The sequence below is a fragment of the Ambystoma mexicanum genome, chromosome 2q, assembly GCF_040938575.1.
Source record: "Ambystoma mexicanum isolate Mex_15411 chromosome 2q, UKY_AmexF1_1, whole genome shotgun sequence".
NCBI lineage: Eukaryota > Metazoa > Chordata > Amphibia > Caudata > Ambystomatidae > Ambystoma > Ambystoma mexicanum.
In genome coordinates, this window is record NC_090924.1 from 1,214,967,983 (window position 1) to 1,214,987,538 (window position 19,556).

Genomic DNA, 19,556 nt, shown 5'->3' on the forward strand with positions numbered 1-19,556 from the left:
CTCTCATATAGATTTGCTGCTCATCGAAATACATGACGTTGCCCATGCAATAAACCTCCTGATGGGCGCTCAGCTCCAGGTCCCGCTGCAGCCTTGACTCACCTGCGCGCAGTCAGCAGGTTGCAGTGACATCATCGCCTCTCCTTGCTTCTACGAAATGATTTGCATATTTACCTTTGTTCGTGCAGCGCTCGGCCAATCAGAAGGCGTGCTCTGGTGGTGGCCTCAGTGTGCAGCGTCTAGTTCCGCCCCTTCCTCCTCCCCCTCCCCCGTCGGGTTGCGGCACCGGATCCGGGATTCAGCCGCTCCTGCGGCGTTTGTGCACACGCTGGAAGAGGCGGTGTCTACGCTGCGCGTTGTGACAGCTGCTCCCACGGGCTCCCCAGCGCGTGCCGCCCGGTTGCACTGCGCACGGCCTGGGAAGGGAGGCGTAGCGGCTGCCCTCGGCATTACTCCGTGCTGCCTTATTTCTGCACGTCCCGGGAAACAAAAAGCGTTCAAGATGGTCTGCGGAGGCTTCCACTGCTCCAAGAACTCCTTGTGTGCCCTCAACCTGCTGTACATAGTGAGTGCCCGCCCTTCTCTTCCCTCATGGCCGCTTACAGCATGTACGCCATGCCATCTCATTTTATTTTGCACACCCATCTCTCTTACCAAACGAGTTTTTAATACCGCGCATGTTTTATCTTGCTGTATCTCATCAAACCCATCCGAGGTCACCTGCTTTCGTTCCTTTTATCTCACCCCTTTCAGATCTTTCGCACTTAATTTCACTCATTACTGCACACTCTTCTCCCATTCCATGTATTTACTTTCCCCGCCCAAAGAACGAGCTCCCGTCCCTCCCCCACCTTCCTGATCTTAATTGTACGTTTCTACCTTGCATATGATTCATTTACAGCCCTCGTGCCCTCCCGCCCTTTCCTGGTCGCTCAACCATTAATTTATTTCCTTGTCCATCCGTGTAATTGTTTATTCTACAGCGCATGTTCCTCTTTAAATGTCGAATCTATTCGTTTACACCCCTATGAGCTATTTTCTCCCATCAGGGCAGATTCTAAAAAAATATTCCACCCAAATGGCTTTCTCTCCCATGTTGCTGTTGTACTGTTACCCAACACCACCTCGCCAACATCATGAAATCATTGCAATTTCAATATTGAATTGACTTGTAATTACAATGAATACGTATCCAAAAATAGGACCAACAGCAACAGGAATTCATTTTCATTATGCCTTGTTTGTCCATTTTTATCTCAATTAAAATTAGCCAGAATAAATGGGTCTTTATTTGGTGAACACAGTGCTCAGACGCCTTAACAAATGCTCCAAGAGAAGAATGGAAGCTGGGCGTGTAAGGAAGGGAAAGCGAGGCAGAGGAGAACAGGGAGGCAGCTCCCAGTTTCATTAAGGTTGGGTTACAAAGTGTTCTCAAGTGGCTTCAAAGTGCTATGGGGAAGGCAAGAGAAGTAGGCAGGTTATGAGGTGAAGCAATCATGTTTCCGTGTGGTTTGGGTCCATAGACATACATTTATAACAAAACCTGCCAAATGGTTTGAATGCATGAGCATTTAATGGACAGGTCTTCCATGCACAGAAGAGTGTGTGTGTGTGTGTGTATGTATAAAGCTTAATTTTCTAAAACCAGTACACAATAAATATATGCAATCTTACATACAGTGAGAGTACCCGAGTATAGGTTGGCATGACTAATTGGGCAGGTGATGGCAATAGCTGCTAATTGGTGAGTTTCTGGGCCTATAATAATTTCAGTGGTCGGGGCCTATAACTTCAGGGTGGGTGGGGGCGGGGACCCTCTCCTTTTTTCTTTTTTTTTTTTTTATGAAGACTTTTTTTTTTTTTTACTGTTCCTATACTTTTTATTTTAAAAACAAACCGTTCCAGAATGGTTAGTTTTAAAGTAAGAGTAGGAAGAAGTTGAAACTTTCACTTCACTGAACATTTCCTTAGATAGCAGGTGTGTGTTTGGTGATTTGGGTTTGCCTGTGGGAGGGGGCGTTGTGATGGGGTTTGTGGAGCATAGGGTCAGGCCAGCAGGGAAAATAGTTCCACTACTTCTTTTCGTACACTTTGACCCCCGAATAACTTCCGCAAATAGTTGCACGCCAGATGGAAAGCTCATGTGCAACCTGCTCGTTTCAGTAATGGGATGATGCCATGCGACAAGTTTAGCCCTGGTTAGGCAGACTAGGCCCTTCCTCCTTCTGCAGGTTATGAATCAAGTACCAGGCGTGGGTAATAATGCTGATTGTTACAGCGCTGGGAAGCGATCCATCTACAAGAAGCTCTATAATAATCACTAAATTGCTATATGATGCACTACATAGCTGTACGATGCAAGTAAATGCACATTTTCAGAGTTCTGTTGTCTGTCGAAACCTGGAGATTTGCGCGGATACTTGGCAGTGATGCCAGCTGAATTCCTTAACATATATTGTGAACATAGCTGGCAAATGACTTGTAAGGGCACAAGATCACGTGATCTCGGTATCACGTTTTTTATATTACACGCAACTCTGGCCCATTTGTCCAAACACGCAAGGTCATCAACAAACCTAATGGGTATCATTATTGCTTTTTCACCTACTTAAACTTTTTTTGCTTCAGTAATGATTAGTTTGGTGACTCTGTCTCACCTGAACATGTGTTCTGCTGTCCTCTGCTTACATTTAAAAGACTAGTCCATGTTGGGATTTCTAGTCGCCCCCCCCCCCCTTTTTATTTATTTTTTCAACTGGATTAATGTACCAGAAAAGAATGATATTCGAAGGGAACCCCTGTATTGCCCGGATGATATAGAGCCACTAATTTGATATCCCTAAAACCTCTCCCACGCAAGAACATGGCCCTGGGTAAGGTACAAGATCATAAATGACAATTCCTTTGCGCCTTCCTTTGGCAATTCAATTCACGATCGCCTACTCCGGCAGCCAGTCTTTGGCCCCTGAGTAAGACAGCAACAGGCGGCCATCTTAATCAATCAAACTCCAAACCCTCTATCTTGGCATGCCAGTGTGTCCCTTTGTAGCAATTAACACACTTTCTGCGTTTATGGGGCAATGACAATATGTTTAGATTCGCCATGTGATGGGTACGAGCCACCTTAAAAATGGCTTCCTCAATGGGTGGTGGTGGTGTAGGTAGATATGGGCAGGCTAGTGTCTCCTGCCTCTAATGTTAACATGCAGAGGCTCCCAGGTCGGAGGAGACTTGAAGGCTGTCCCTGCTGCGCCATTGCTCGCCCCCAGAAACTGGCCCGCATGCGATGAGATAAGACCATGCCTCCACGTTTCCTATTGCCTTTGTTAGTTTATGTCTCTGACTCACTCAGTGGAGCACGTGTCACGCGGCCCCGCAGTGCCCGATAGGGTGAGGTGAACGGAAGCATGTGCACGCGCACAGCAAGATCACTAGGCGGGCAGCCGAAACAATGGGAGAGGGCGTGCAGATAACTCATTACTAGATTGTTCGAGAAACAAACATCAGGTTCAGACTTGAACAAGTATGTCCAAGCTAGCTATTAGGCCTGTTTACCATCGCTGTTTGCTTCTACTAATTTAAGGTCTTAAACGGATGTCCTAGATTTTTACACATCAAAGTGACAGGCTGTCGGCCGTTAGATTTGAAGGGCACCATATTTGTGTGCACTAATGACGTTTAAAGCATTGTGAACTCGTGCAACAGCTTTACGACAGCTGACGGCGAGTACGTTTTAAAAAAATGCGAACTTCTTTTAGATTAGTCCATGGGGGTTGGTGTAGGGAGTGAGGCTTCAGGCCCAATGGGTTTGCGTAGGGAGCAAGGGTGCGGTCCATGGGGTGGAGTAGGGAGGAAGGCTGCAGGCCCATGGGGGCGGGGGAGGAAGGGTAGGGTTGGTGTAGGGTGAGCTGGTGTAGGCACATGGTAGTTTGGCTTAGGGAGTGAGGGTGCAGGACCATGGGGGTTTGGCACGGGGAAGGGTGCAAGCCCAGGGGGTGTTGGTGTAAGGATCAAGGGTGTATGCCCTGGGGGTTGTTGGTGTAAGGAGCAAGGGTGCAGACCCAGGGGGTTGGCGGGGGGGGGGGCGGTTGGTGTAGGATCAAGGGTGTATGCCCTGGGGGGTTTGGTGTAGGGATCAAGGGTGCAGGCCCAGAGGGGGTTGGCATAGGGATCAAGGGTGCAGGCCGGGGGTGGTGGGGTTGGCCTAGGGAGCCAGGTTGGTTCAGTCTGTGAGGCCGCGCCTCGGTGAGTGACACTCATGGTTGTAATCTGAACTTTTGATGTCTGCCTGTACCTTTTAAATGATATTGAATGCTGGTGCCGTTGGGTCATCTTTCCAAAGAGGCCAGTCGGCTGGTATCCGTGTCAGGCTTGTGTTGCAGGTCTGATTACCAGGAAGGCACATCATTGGATTTTCCGATAGGCAAACCGGATATGTTTCCCACATGTATTTTTAGGCCTTCGCTGAGATCCGAGTCGCTCTGGGTACAAGGATCCCATGCAGCCTTGTACCTTGTTGCAGGGCTGTATAAGAAAGCTGCGTCTTTTTCAGAATGTTGGCACTGCTGAGTGCCTGTAGTGTTTAATCACGGTAAATGTAACTACTGGCATTATAAAGATGCGTGGCATCTGAGGATATGTCTCCGTCTCCTTTGGCATTGTGTGAGATACCTCACTAAAGGGGAAGAAAAAAGGGCGTCTATTTTCTAACGTCATGCCCTGCATTCATCTAGGCAAGTTACACGTTGGCAAACGATACCCATAGGCACTCATTTTAACAGTTGAAAACGAATGCTGCAGTTGTAGCTTTGATCTCACGCCTTTGCCCAATTTCATCCCGTGTGTTTGATTTGTCGACGTCTACTTTGTAAAGATGCGATTCGTTATTTGGGGCTTTGATAGACTAGTTTAGAGGTTGTTGCATGATGGTGACACTGTTGGTGGTGATTTCTAATGGACACGATGTGTTCACATGCAAAAAACTAAATGGCTGCTAGTTTATTATGATTTATTGGTCAGTTACCGCACCCCCCCCCCTGCTCACCAGCCACCGAACCGGGGCAGTCAGAGTTGTCTTTTTATTTTCCTTTTTTAAATTGGCAGTTATATGTATTTTTAAAGATGCGCATAGCAACAGACTTTGACACTAATAGCCAATGTAACCATACATGAGTATTTGAACATTGACCTAGGGCGATGGGGCATACACTCGTACTAACATAACTAAATGTATTCTCTGATGACTGAACACTAATATTCATCTCTCCTACACCTAATGAGGAGGGTGTACCACTTTCCCAATAGTATGGGGGTGGCGGGAGTTGGTTGTAAATACTGTAATACTGTGACGGGGAAGAGTAGGACTAGGAGTAATTAAGAATTATAGTATCGGAGCATTACATCAGCGTCTCTCTTCCTCCCAGTCCATACTCGACTGTATACCAAATAAAAATGGAAACTGGTCACTTTTAATCAAAAGCTTGAGAAGTGTATCATGCCAGTCCTCTTGAAGGAAACTGCACATGGGAAAGGAGTAGGCAAACCCCTCATCCTCTGGCCCAGGGAGAAACTGGCAATAGCAGCACCAGTAACAGGATTCCCATGTGGCAACCCCACAGATCATCTGAACCGTTGCACCCTGCAGTTCTTTGGGAGGCCACCATGCCACTATAACAATGGCCCAGGATGTCCGGGTGGCACTGACTCGATCCAGGTGCCAACAAAAGAGAATGCTACTCTCAGCCTGCAGCTGGTGGTGAAATACAAGGCCTCCTGACCCCTCCTGGAAGCTATAAAGGTAATAAGCCGGCCGCGAATGACCGAAACCGCTGCCCTGCTCCAGTAGGTAAGGAAGACTAGTCTCTCGTAGCCAAACCAGCCATCTCCATTGTTATCCCCTCGGCAGTGGAAGGGGTGCTGATTTCCAGAGATGGAGGACAATACTTTGGGCCTAAAAGTGGGGTCGCAACTTAAGATGAAACACTAGGAGAGACCATAAACTAAAGGGAACAAGCAGGGCAACGCATTGCCCAATCTTCCTTATCAACGTGAAAGCTGCAAGACCGCAGACTCAGTGAGGCACTTTAGTCTGCATTCTTGAGGGGCTTTAAAGGGGACTTTAAAAGGCTTTTAACACAACAAGGAAGGAAGGCTTAAAAAGGAACTATGGGCCGCTCTCAGGGTTGTGCTGTAGCAAAATCCTCGTAGAAGCGGAAGACGATGGGTATAGCTGCTTATACTCATCCCCATGGGAGTCAGAAGGCCTTGAAGAAGCACCCAGAACCCAAAGGGAGGAATGCACAATCCCCAGGTCAAGCCAACCCACCAAAGCAAGTGAAATCCAAAACGCCACAGGAACACCGGCATCCCACAACCAGCCACAAATCAGCCCATTGGTGGCGTAGCATCATATTGAGAGATCACCCTTAACCTGGGCGTTCACATAAATTCTCTCCCGACCCCCCCCCCCCTCCCCTCCCTGCCGCCCAGTGAGTCAAAAACCAGGCTGGGGTAAAGAAAGAATATATATTTCAATTGTAAGCTCAAAGACTAACAGATTAATATTTAATCAAACACGCCACCTTCTTTGTGGCAGAAAACAGCTTAAATTACCAAACGCACTTTTTCTGTAGGATGTTTTTAAATGCACTTTTTCTGCATTTGCTTTCGTCTTGCAAACATGGAACACAGGCTAACTAAACTGTCAAAACTCTTTCCCCATGAACACCGTTGAATTTCAATAATACATGGCACAATACTGAAACATAATTTTCGTTTCTGGCTGAGAGTTTGTGTTAAAACATAGGCACTATTTTAGTTTTATGAAACTCTCACCTTGAAGGCTTGCTATATGGAGTTCCATGCACACTCCAAAACGCTAGCAGTATGAAATTACACGTTTGTAGAAATGCCTGTGGCAATTATTTCACCAAGGTTTAGCTTAGAAATAAACACTGGTTGGATTTTAAAACGAGATCTGCATCACAGGTTCAGTGTTGGATACATGAGGTCTCACTTTTTCAAAGCACTTCTCCCTCCCCAGCCCCAAAAACCCAAGCATCATTTACACGTAGCACCCTTCTGTTCAAAGGCCTGGTTTAGGGAGTGGGGACAGTTTGGAAGTTTTTCCGACCACCCCCCCCCCATCCCACCTCACTCAAAAGCCCATGTTGGGGTAGTCGACGGATGTGAATTCTCGTTTGTGGGTACAAGATGTTGAAAGAATGGTGATCATAGGGAATTTCCTTTTTAAGATAAGGATACCTTTTATTTAAAAGCAAGTTTTTGGGACAAGTATCTTTTAGGTTGAAAGGCAGGGTTTGGGGTTATTGATGATTATCAATTTCATTTTTGTAGGAAGTATTTCTTTGGTTTAAAACAAGTTCTGGTCAGGGGTTCAGTTAGGAATTTCGTTTTAGAAAAGGACACCCCTTTTCATTACAGAAGTCGGGAATGAACATGAAAATCACGGCACTCCAATTACTTTAAATGACTTATCTTGTATCTTTCTGCTAGGCGAGAGAGTGAGTTTTGAATTCTCCCACGCTCCCCCATGCGTCAGTCTATTTGGGAGTTTAAATTAATATACAGTCAAATATGATTCAGTCTACACAATTATCTCCCACCCATGATGGAAGGGAACCCACTGGTGAATGAGCAGGGCTTTGTTTTTGGGGAACAGGATTCTGGTCAGCACTTCAGTCAAACGAATTTCACAGCAATCCTCCCCCGATGGCTCCAGGGAAGTATCGCACCCTCTGGTTTCTGGTCTCACCAGCAATAGAATTCACCAGCCCTCTTCCAATATTTTCACCCAGATTAAATTTCAGCAGATGGCAGCTGGCCCTTCTTCCATAGTGTAGGATCTTTTTTACTCCCCAAGCCCCCTTCCAATGAAAATGAACATTAGGTGATGCTAACTTCGGATCTTGCAACCAGGATTGGACACTTACATTTTTCTTCCCTCACCCCCAAGTCAGCCCCTCTCGAAGGATTGGTTCAGGGGTTTAGAAAAGAAATATTGCAACTCCCCTTTAACTGCCATCATATGCATGTATTCCTCTCCTCTTGACGGATCAGGGAGGTTTACTTTCATTTCAACACTTTATTGCACTATAATTATTTGCCTTTTTCACAAAAAGTATAATAGTTATGAACTTGAAATGTAACTTTATATACCTAATTATTAACCCATCAGCTCACCAATTCTTACATTTGGCACCTTTTCGGGGGCAGCCAAAAACATAATTCAGATGAAAACATGATTTCCAAGAATCGCATGGGGATCACATTTATATCAAAATAACCAGCTCATTACTAGCTTTCAAATGACATACGGATGGACGCAGTGCGATTATCGTTGCTGAGAAAATCGCTAGTTATGGTAGTCCATTTAAACTAATAGGCATTCTTCATCATGTTTGCAAATCTTAACTTTTGTTTCTGTGTTTTTATTTCTTTGCAAGCATGTGACCAGAGGTTCTTGGGCTTGATTGTTGGTGTAAGACCAGGGTAAACACAATTAGCCTCTGTAATTTGAAAATTGATGGAATGATATCCTTATCATGCATCAGAGTTCATCTCTGCCCTGAGATACCCTGAGGCCATGCTGAAATCTTGTTACTCCCTATTTTAATTTGTGGGCAGTATTCACCTTTTTTGTGAGTAAAAGTGGTTGGTGCATTCCTTTCCTGGTGGGCTGGTTGTTGGTATTTTGTATGTGAAGCATATTATATATTTAATACATTGTATCTTACCCCCACACATTTATTTGTTTGCTTGTTAGGTGCTTATACAGCAAATTAAGTTTCAAAGTGGCAACAGGGAGGGAAGATGGGATTGAAGTACATTTTAAAAAAATGAAAATGTACCAATATAAGTACAGCTGGGGAATGAACGGACAAACCTATGCCTTTTATATGTTCAGAACATGCAAGTGCAGCAAGGAGGGATGGATGTGGGGTGGGTGCTGGGGTGTCCATGCCGTTGGGTGAGTCAAAGATGAAGTGCAGAGTATAAGTGCTATCCGGCCTATAACCGCGTTGGGTGGAAAAGTGCAAGTCTCGAGGGTGTGCTGAGGGTAGACCAAAGCTGGGAAGATTGGGTGCGAGTAGTTGGGGAGGGGGAGATGAAGGGGGGGAGAAGGGAGGGGGGCAGAGGACGCATAAGGGTCAAAGACACCATTTGCAGCAACTGAGATTAGCAGTGGAGGGAAGGAGGAGGAAAAGAGTAAGTCTTGAGGTGCTTTCAGAATTTAAGAAGGTACTGCTCAAGGTGCAGAGGGAGGGGGAGGCTATTCATAGGAGGGATCCAGCTGAGGAAAGCGAACAACCTCCTGCTCTTGTTTTGTGAAACGCTTTACACACAGTGTTGGTGCCAGAGGAACGTAAAGGTCTAGAAGAGTATTTTGTAGGTGATAGTGAGGCCCTGGCCCCAGACTGCCTTGCGGATGATGCAGAGGGATTTGATTTTGATCCATGCAGCCACTGGGAGCCAGTGACGATTTAGGGGAGGAGAGAGGCTGTCCCTTTGCTTAAGGCCAAGGATAAGTCTTGCTGCTGTATTCTGGATTAGCTGAAGAGGTCGCAGAGTGTAAGAAGGAAGATTGAGGAGGAGGTAGGGAAACATTGAGCTTCTGGGGAAGGTGAGAAAAGGGAGAATTCCTTTGAGAAGTAAGAATTGAAAGCGGAACTTCTTAGGAATGTCGTGGGTGTGAGCGAGGAAGACGAGATCGAGCGGAGTCAAGGACTCCCAAGTTTCTGGTTTCAGAAGGAGCAGGAGGAGAGCTCATGGACGCAGGCCATAGGGAAGGAGGGAGCAGGGGTCACAATTAGAAGGATCTCCATTTTGCTGGCATTGAGGCAGAGATAGTTGGGAAGTGCACCAGGCCTGGATGGCAGATATGCAGTCGGGGATGAAGAAAGGTGTGAGTGAGTCAGCAGGAGGTCTGAAGAGTGGTGGTTGTCTCCTTAACACTGGAAGTTGGGGTTGAAGGAGGAGATGAGCAGTGCCAGCTGAGCAAGGTAGATGTTAAAGAGCCAGGGGGATAGGATATAACTGGGCGAACACCACATCCAGTGTTTTCCTTGATATCCTTATTTTAGCAGGGGAACATTTTTCTCATGCCTAAACCGTAAAACACCCACACACAGCCATTTTAGTTTTTTTGAAAGCCCTGCTTTCCATGTAGAAGGGGGCCTTTGATTTTTCTCCTGCAAATGCGAAGTAAAGGCTGCTTTTCAGTTCAACCTTTCCCTTTGTTATGAAAGGGAGGCCTTTTGATGATTGCCCTTTCACACATCCTTTTCATTTTATCACAGCTCTTCCTTCTGTTATTAGCAAAACACAGTCTGCATTAATAAGCCAATTTCCAATGTGAATGTTTTTGAAGGCTGGCAGGTCCTTTTTCCGGTCGGCATTTGTTATACTTGTGCTGTAATTAAGCCCCACAGTGGCTTGTGCTTAATGGGTGCCAGTTATGCTGAATCCTGGACAGACACACACTACCCCTCCCACTCAACAGCCAGCCCTTCCATTGCCAAGTGCTGTTTCACAGTCACCCAGGATCAGAGAAGTCTGCCATTCACACCAAGGCAAACAAGTCTAGCCTGTGAAGACCCAGTTCTGGAATAGAGATGGCAAGCAATTGCATATCGGTTTGACCAGAGCAGCACAGGGCACTCCTAGGCTCGGGAGCAAAGGACTGCTAGCGCATAAAAACTAGCCTGACCGCTAACACTTAAAAACTAGCTTTCCCACACCATGTGTTTGGAAGACAGTGCCCTCCAACCCATGTCAGTGACAGTTGCCCACTGACATCGGAAGGCACACCAGCCTATAGCTGGTATCTGCTGCAGCCCCCTCCCAACACTGTTGCTGGGGCCAGATGCTTTTGAACAACAGAAGCAAGCACTGGAAGTTGGAAATCTGCGTTATTGCATTTTTGCGGAAGTGAAAGCGGGGAAGCGGAGCCAAAGACTAGCCTAAGGCTTGTAATCGCAACCGCTGCCATTAGTCTCTGCACCTGGACCCATGACTGGACAGACTTATTCACTGCCTGCCCATCTTTCAGAGAGGGAGAGACCAGTGCTCTTTGAGATGCACCAATCTGTGCATCAGACATCTAATTATTGAGCAGATGCTATGCTCTGCAAATACATTGCCAGACCTGCACACCTACCACTCCACCTGAGTGGAACCCTGCACCAGCCAAAAACCTCAGAGAGTGAAGACCACAACTCCTTTTGTGGACAACCCACCAGCGGGGCCAGTGTTTTGTAAAGGCTCAAAGGTCTTGAATAGGTATTCGGGAGACTGTGGAAATGGAGAAGCAGTCTTTCCCCCTCGATTCCCCAGAAGAGTATACTCTTAGAGTCGGCAGGACTGCTCCTGCCTTGAGGCTTGCCTCGGCCACGCACATGAGTCCTTGAGCTATTCTCCCTAAGAAGTCTTATTCCCTACAAATGGTCTACAGAATTCCTCATAATGTCAGTGTCCAAGCTCAGAAAGGGAATGCCACTAGGATGCAACAGAACCACTGCTCCCAATCGAGATATGCCTGACCCCACCAAAAACCACACCTAAAATTGCTTCACTTACATGAGCATGCCTATGACCAAATGAGAACAAAAGGCACATCTCACTCCATGTTTTCCGAGGGAATAGAAGCCCTCTGAGTTTGTGTGAAAATCACAGCTCTTTGTTTGATACCATGCAGCCCTTCCTGATGGCAGCACAGGACTATTAAAAGGAAGTCGGAAGGTGGGGGTGGGGTGTATGGGAGAGGAAGATGAGGGTGATGACCGCACCTGGCTGTTGGCAACATTTCACCCTGAAGGCCGCGCCTGGACTTTCCTCCATTTCACTCCACTCGCAGCACCCGCCGAGGCCTAACTCACCTAAGGCCTTCCTCTTTGGCTTCACTCTACCACTGCGGCCAAAGGGGAGGTCAGGGTTTGTCCTACAACTTGGCCTTAACAGCCAGCAGACTGGTTACCATTACATGTAACAGTGTGGACATTGTGCCCTCGGTAAGAGCCCTGGTGCTGCACACCCATGAGTCCTAATCCCGAGGGATGCGGGGGAAGGAGGGTACATGAAGATATAATCTGTGGTGCTGTCTTAACACCCTTGCAGCATAGCTCTCACCTGCACCATTACATGATCCCCCAGTAGTGGAAACAGAGAGAGGCTGCCAACCAAGTTCCCCTTTGCAGGTGGGCCTTTCTCGGCTCCCGGCCCAGCTTGGACTCCAATAGACCCCCAACTCTGAATATTGCCACCAATACTCTGCTGCCTCTCGCGGGAGGCGAGAGTTATCCTCCATGCCCCCAATCACACAGCAGATGAGACTCTGTTATATGCCTGACTGTGAGTGAGCGACAAGGTGAGCTGGCCTTAAGAATTCCCGTCAGGGGGAGAAAAACATCCAGTAGGTGTACGGGCAAGTACCTTCCTCTGCTGGGGGTCGGGGGAGGCTGGTAGAGCTAACGATATTCTAATTACTGTTGAAGGCTTATTGTAAGTACTGAAACGGGGAACAAGAAGGCGAGAAAATGATAGTGCTGGATTGTTACCACTGGGTCGGCCACAAAAATGTTTGAAAATAAGAATTCAACTTGCTTGGGTATGCAGTCTGTCAGTGCATACTAGACCCCCAACACTCCTCCTAGAAAAATCAGAATACAGAGTATTCTGATAAGATGTCATTGCTAGACAATGCATGTTTCCTTGTTTGCTTGACATGTAAAATGGCACCTCCATGCAGATGAGGGAATTGCAGGGAGTGACTCAGAAAGCAAATGTTTGTAGTGACGACCGACTGTTAAGAATTTGGCCAAGTTACTTTGTATGATTCGGTGAGCTAAGCCCCAGCTAATGCATAACTCGCTACAATACAAATAGTCCGAAGTACATAATTACATCCAGTGCTGCATTCTTAAAAGCTATAGGCAATTTTGTCATCCATTCGAACTGCTTAATGTTTTTGTGATAAGAGGGTATAGCTTAGCAAGTTCTCTAATTAGCTTATTAGTTGAAAGTGGTATTTTACGTCTTAGTAGGTTGAAGGCCGTGGTGCTTGTACTGTAGTTGATTAGAACGGCAAGTTCCAGGATTAGCAGCCCTCGCTGTCGCTTAGCACTGGAAGCAAGGCCAGACACTTGCTCCTGCTTTATCTACTTGAGCTCACAGAATTGACTGAAATTGCGGAGTTGAACTGTCCTTGTGGGCAAGCCCAGGCTGAGCTGAAACAGGATTGTGCACCAACCCATAGAACAGTGCACACCAACCCATAGACCAAGTTATCTCGTCGTTTGGGGGTGTGGGAGAAGGGAATACTCTATTTTTTTATTTTACATTTCTTTTAAGATTCCATGATGGATTTGTTTGGCTTTCGTTCATTGGCATGGGTGTGCTTCACAAAATACATACTACTCATTCCTGAAATGCATCTTGTGTGGCCTTCCTGTTGGTGAAGGAGGATGCAGTGCAGAGTGGGATAGTCGTGTTTGTGGGGTCGGCACACTACTATAACCAGGACTTTCAGTGGTCTGTCGCCACACTGCTAACCAGGAGTAGACAGAGCGAGTGCTCCACGTCTATTCAACTGCCTGCATACAAGTAATTGGCCCTTCCTGTCCCTCCTGTCACTTAACTACCTGTGCCCTTGCCCCACCTGCCCAAGACTACAACTCCCGACATTACACACCACCTCCCAAACCCCCATTAAATGCTAACAACATAACTTCACCCCATTTCTTCAATGAGCCTGTGTAGTCTGGTCCGAGCCCTTTGTGGATGAGGGTCCCTGGGCTCGGGTCTCTCTCATGGGTAGTCTTGCCCCTTTTCCTCCGGGTTTGATGTTTTTGACTCTTCTGTCTCCGTGATTGATATGACTCGTCTGATGAGTAGCCCCTTTCATCTTCCTGTGATCCCTATTGTGGCCTTTAAAGTGTTCCAGATAGCCTCTTGAAATGCGGCGAATTTCTGGTCACCTAACACGGTCCCCCTCTGTGGTGATTAGATCTTCATAAAGGAACGCGTCCCCCTTGTTGGTCATAGTTTGTTTCACAACCACCACATCCCCTAGCTCTAAGGTGGATGGTCTTGCATGTCTTCTGTGATCGGCATAGGCCTTCATCCTTTCCTTCGAGTCCATGTCCTTGATTATCATCTCCAGGTCTCTGTCGGGGTGCTCAGAGGCCCCCTTCTGGTGAGGCAGTTGGGTGCGAACACTCCGTCCAAACATAATTTCAGCGGGGCACTTCTGTTGAGCTGTGCAGGTTGCTCCTGTAGTCTCTCGAGCTGATGAAGCACTTGCTCATACGGTTGCCTTGTTAATTGGGAGATTTGCATTGTTCTCTTCAGGTTGGCCATAAACCACGTAATCGTGCCATTTCCCCGGGGCCACAGTGGAGTCATTATCCTGTGTTTGAAGCCCCTATACTCTGCAAAGTCCTGGAAATCTTGTAAAAGGTGGCCAGTTATCCGATTTGACCGGCTGAGGAATGCCATAGGCAATGAAGATCCTGTCTAACACGGGGAAGACCTAAGCCGTCATGGAAGAGAGCACTTGTGCCTCGGGGTATCTGGAGTGTTCATCATTACCAATACATATTGTCCCCCTTCTATCAGTTCAAAGAAGTCTATGGTGACCACCTCCGGGTCACAGTTGTGTTCAGTGGTTCAGGATGTCTGGTAGGGGTGATTAGGCTGCATGTGGGTTAGTCTCTCAGTACGTCTTCCACCATTCCATCAAGCTTTGGAAACCACACCTTCTGGCGCAGTTCTTTTTGTTGAGATGATCCCTCTGTGTCCCTTGTCTGCAAGGTCTGGCTCTCCTCACTGGAGCTGACTCTGGCTAGCTAATCTTTGACCAGCAGTAGACTGTCCAAGTCCGTCCTTGTTTCTGCCAACTCCCCTCTACTCCTTTCTTTACCTGGCCACCATTTCCCTGCCTTTAGTCCATCTATTCTTATCTGGAATGAAATGTCATCCTCTGCCACCTTTGCTAGCTCCAGGGGTTATATGCCTTGCGGAACAGTTAGATGAGGTGTCTGATGTATCGATTGCCATTGATGGTTCTGGGGCATGTTCTTGCCTGGTGTGTCGTGACAAGAACATTGGCCTCTTTGACCGGTCTGTGGGTGATATTGAATGCTTAGCCTTGCAACCGCAGGCCCCACCGTGCAATGCAGGGTGGCATTTTAGCTTGCAGATTACCATTTAAGAACAGCAGTGCCTGGTGGTCCGTTATGATTGTGAAAGGCTTTCCATAGAGTAACAAGTGGAAATGTTTGCAGGGCCACACGACTGCCGGGCCTTCTTTCTCTGCCTGGGAGTAGGCCTGTTCAGTTTTGGAGCAACTTCTGCTCACATATGAGAATGTGTCCGTGTCCTAATCCATCAGGGCTCTTTTGTGCGAGTATGGCTCCCAGGCCAAATGGACTAGCAGTAAATTTGGTCTCCCTGTCCGCGTCAAAAATAGGCTATGTTCCCCGCCCTCGCTATCCTGTTTCGAATGGCTGCGAAGCTTGATTGACTTTCTGTTGACCAGTAAAAAGGCATGTGCTGCTTGGTTAATGCCCTCAGGGGCTCACTTATCGTTGTATTGGATTTCCGACACATTAGTTGGTGGTGATGTATCATTTAATGCATGTATCTTCTCTCTGGGTCAGGTGTCATTCCATTCACCTAGAAGATGCGACTGAAAAATTGGAGGGTACTTTTCCTAAATTCACACTTGTCACGATCAGCATAAGGTTGCCTGCTTCCATGGCCATGCACGCTCTTGCTTGTGTTGTTTTTTTCTGTTGTGCCAAAGATACAGTTTGGAATATACTTAATGACGCGGTGACTTTCATCCTGGAAAATATCTGTCGCTGATGAGACGCCAAAGCTTAGTCTTTTGTACCTGTATAACCCCAGATGGGTCACAAATGTACTAATGACCTGCTGTCCAGGGATAAAACCAGCTGTTAAGGTACAGTTTCTAAAACACTTTGGATCAGTTCAGGAGATTAATCCTGTCCGTGAAACAGGGGGAGGGGGGCTAAATGACTCGCGTCTGCCCTCCTCATGTCCACGCATAGCTGGATGGTATTTGATCCTTTCTTTGGGACGGGCACAATGGGTGACACCCAGGATGTTGGCCCCGATGCCGGTTCGATGATGTCCTGGCTCAATAGCTTATGTCATTCCTCCTCCACCTGATGCTGGATATTCACTGGAATTCCCTGGGTGTGTTGAGCCACTGGCCGTACTTCCGGGTCAATGTGAAGTGTAAAATGTTTTCGGAGCTTTCCAATTCCTTGACTAAAGCTGGGTAGAGCTGTTCTATTCTGTCCACGGTATTGATGCATTTGTGGACCATGAACTTGTAGAGAATCTTAATGAGTCCCATTTCAATTGCTGTTTTGAAGCTCATGATGCATCTGGACTGTGGGAGTGGAGATCACGTTTATTGGTATTTTCATTGTCATCGTCTGTGTTTTGTATCGACCAGTGTGCCTCAAATTGCCCCATAACATTTATGGGGGGAGTTTCTGACCATACAGGTAGATGTCGGAGTGTGTGCTAATGATTTGTATACCTGATCATTGAAAACTCAGTTTGTGCTCCATTCAGTTGCGTTAGGAGTGTGAGGCTGTGCTTTGTTGCATTTTGGTTTCCTAGTGCGTAGAGGTAGCCTTTCCTTCTTTGCCCCCCTTCTGAGGAACTCAGTTCTGTGTCCATTGGAGATTGTGCAACTAAGTAGCGAACGTGATCTTTCTCGTGTGTGTGTTTTAACTCTACATAAAAATGTTCTCTTGACCACAGACCTGCCAGTCCTTGGTTTCAGATCACAGCCATATATGGAACTAACGTGTTAAAAATGTGGCTTATTTCACACCTATTTTGTAAAATATTTCAATGTTCTGCTTAAACATTGTTGCTACTGGTGGCAATCCGCCCTATAGTGACCCAACTGCTCTGCTGTCTTCACTGTGTTAAATTGCCATTTTGAAATAAAGTGCACATTATAACTGGATTTGCTACCCGCAGCAGTTCTAAAACAGTCCACACCCAACTGTGGCTTTGAGAAAGAAGAAAACTAACTGTAATTACCATAGTGAAGACTCAATGGCATAGTACAAGACCTGAATCCAAATGGAACCTCCTAATGAAAAGGGGTGGGTGGGGAGTTTGTGTGGTTAATAAAATGGTTTTCCACTAAGTGGTGAAGGCTTTCTAACTAGAATTCCCATTTTATATTTACTTTTGTGTCTCTTCATGATGCTGAATGCTCCCACTTGCATTTCCCTTGTGTGAGATAACATGGGCCTGTGAATGTAACCATACCTATATCTCATCCCAGCCAGTACCAATGAGTGGTGCCTCTCCTGCCCCATACTTAACCTTGTTAAGAACTTCAAAATAGAAACACAAATGCTTTTTCACATTTGTGGTTTTGCTGGTGTTGGGGCTGTTTAATCCAGGTCCATCCTCTTCACGTCCTGCTTCTGTCATCTTTTCTAAGAGATCCTTGGGAAGTAGGGAGTAATCCCCCCCCCCATTTCTCTTCCCCTGCCCTTCCTCTGTTTAGAGGTGTGGGTGGCGCCATCTTCAGGGTGTCGAGGAGAAGATAACATTGCCTGTGGAGCAGATGTACTCTTGCTTACCAAGTCCCCCTGAGGAGCTGGCGCCACTTGGGCATAACTTTCCTGGTGTTATGAATCTGGACTATTTGTCTTTTCTTGCCAAGTGGGATGCCACCCCCTTTGAGCACAGGGAAGTGAGCCTGCTAAGCCAGACCCTCCATAGGGGTCAGGGAAGGTGGGGACTTCACTGGGAGGGACTCTCTTCTAGGGGGCAAGGACTCTCATTCCAACAAGGAACTCCCTGCCCGCATATATGGGAATAGAAGAGATTGACGTTAATTTTGTTTTGCGTCCAACAAATTCGACATTGCTTTTTATCCAATTAAAAAGGGAACCCCAGGATACCCAATCCTAATATTGTGTTAGCCTGGCCTTTCCAGGGACTCTGAAGTATGATCAGAACACCATGTGGGCTAGCTCTAATTGGATTTTCACAGTTTGGACATGACTCTTAAACAATTTCCAGAACCAAATGTATATCTTCAAAAAAAAGAATATATATATTCTATCAAATGCACATAAGTATATTCAGCATACATAGTTACTTTTTTTCATCCCACATTCCTTTAAAAAATCTCTGAGTACCTTTTCACCGCACCTAATTCGTGCGTGACCCAAAACCACGCAACTTAACCAATCACTGTGAACCTCATGGACTGAGACCGGGTCTTTTAATACCCAGTTCAGTTTTTCTTTTTCTTGGTGCTATTTTTATGTATTTAAGTATGTAGCTGTTCTAATGCTCAATATGCCATGTTTCTGTCCTGTAATACAACAGTGCCGAACATTCATCATGAGGAACAAATAAAATCATGCCACATTTCACTTGTGCAAGAATTCTAGTTCATCCACTAAAGGTTATATTTCTTTATTTTATTTCAGTTTAGAGATGAGTGAGATTTGAAAAGAATCTGTGTATTGGATAAAACCTATATCGGTTTGTTACTACACTCCTACACACTGCTATTCGTCTAGTCTTACCTTAGTTTATGTCAGACTTGAATCGTCAAATACTCCCATATTGCATACAACTTAGAGCGGTTCTGTATAACCTCCATTAACAGGCGGGAAACTGTCCGAATACCCCTGTGGTGCATAGACCTGTGTCTTTTAGGACAACTGTAGTATAAAGAATGTCTTGGAATAGGCATCTTCTGCAAGTCCCAGTGCGGATGATGAGCATTAATGTTATTAAACTCATAGGAAGTAGATTGATTATCTTTGTGCAGATCACTAATGCTTAATTAAATGCAGTATGATGTTACTGCTGAAATAAAATTCTGTATGGGGGTTAGGCCCCCCCCCCCTTTGTTTGCAGAAAGAGTCTCTTCCAAATAGTCACATTTTAATTAGACATTTGGGTGCTATAGATAATCGGTCAGTTAGAGGAGATGCATACAATTATAAGAATGATGGATACAAATAGTTAACGATAAAAGGTATGTGATACACATCAGTGGTAAATCCCTGAAGATTAATATAATGCTATTCAATGTTTCGGAATTAAAACCAAAATACCAATTGGATTGGTGAAGATTCACAGGAATATTGTTTTGATCAACAATATGAATTGATGGTTTGCAGAAGATGTATTCGAGTGACCAGTGAAACGATATATAGCTGATTATAGTTTGGATCATTTGGAACGTTGTATGAGAATTAAGAAATATCTAGAAGCAAAATGTTTTGGGGAACAAAGGAACATACATATTTATTTAAATAAATTGTTGCACATGAGTAGTACAATTTGGAGCTTTACCTAGAAGCTCGGAGTAGAGTGCGGGATAAATTCAAAGTGGAATTTGGGGTTGATTGTGTTGGCATAGTTATGTGGCAGGAGTGGCTAGACTGCTGATTACTCCTGCAACAGAAGTTATTAATTGATAGTATAGAATTGCTTTGAGTGAGATGCTTTAA

The 19,556-nt window shown here is 45.9% G+C and overlaps 1 protein-coding gene across 1 annotated transcript in view; it reads left to right on the forward strand.

Moving 5' to 3' along the window:
• The first annotated feature begins 202 nt into the window (after positions 1-202).
• Positions 203-19,556, forward strand: part of TSPAN13 (tetraspanin 13) — a 183,795-nt gene continuing 164,441 nt past the window's right edge. The window contains exon 1 of the mRNA XM_069648610.1: positions 203-565. Within this exon, the coding sequence (XP_069504711.1) occupies positions 503-565 (63 nt within the window). The 5' untranslated portion in view covers positions 203-502. The remainder of the gene's footprint in view (positions 566-19,556) is intronic.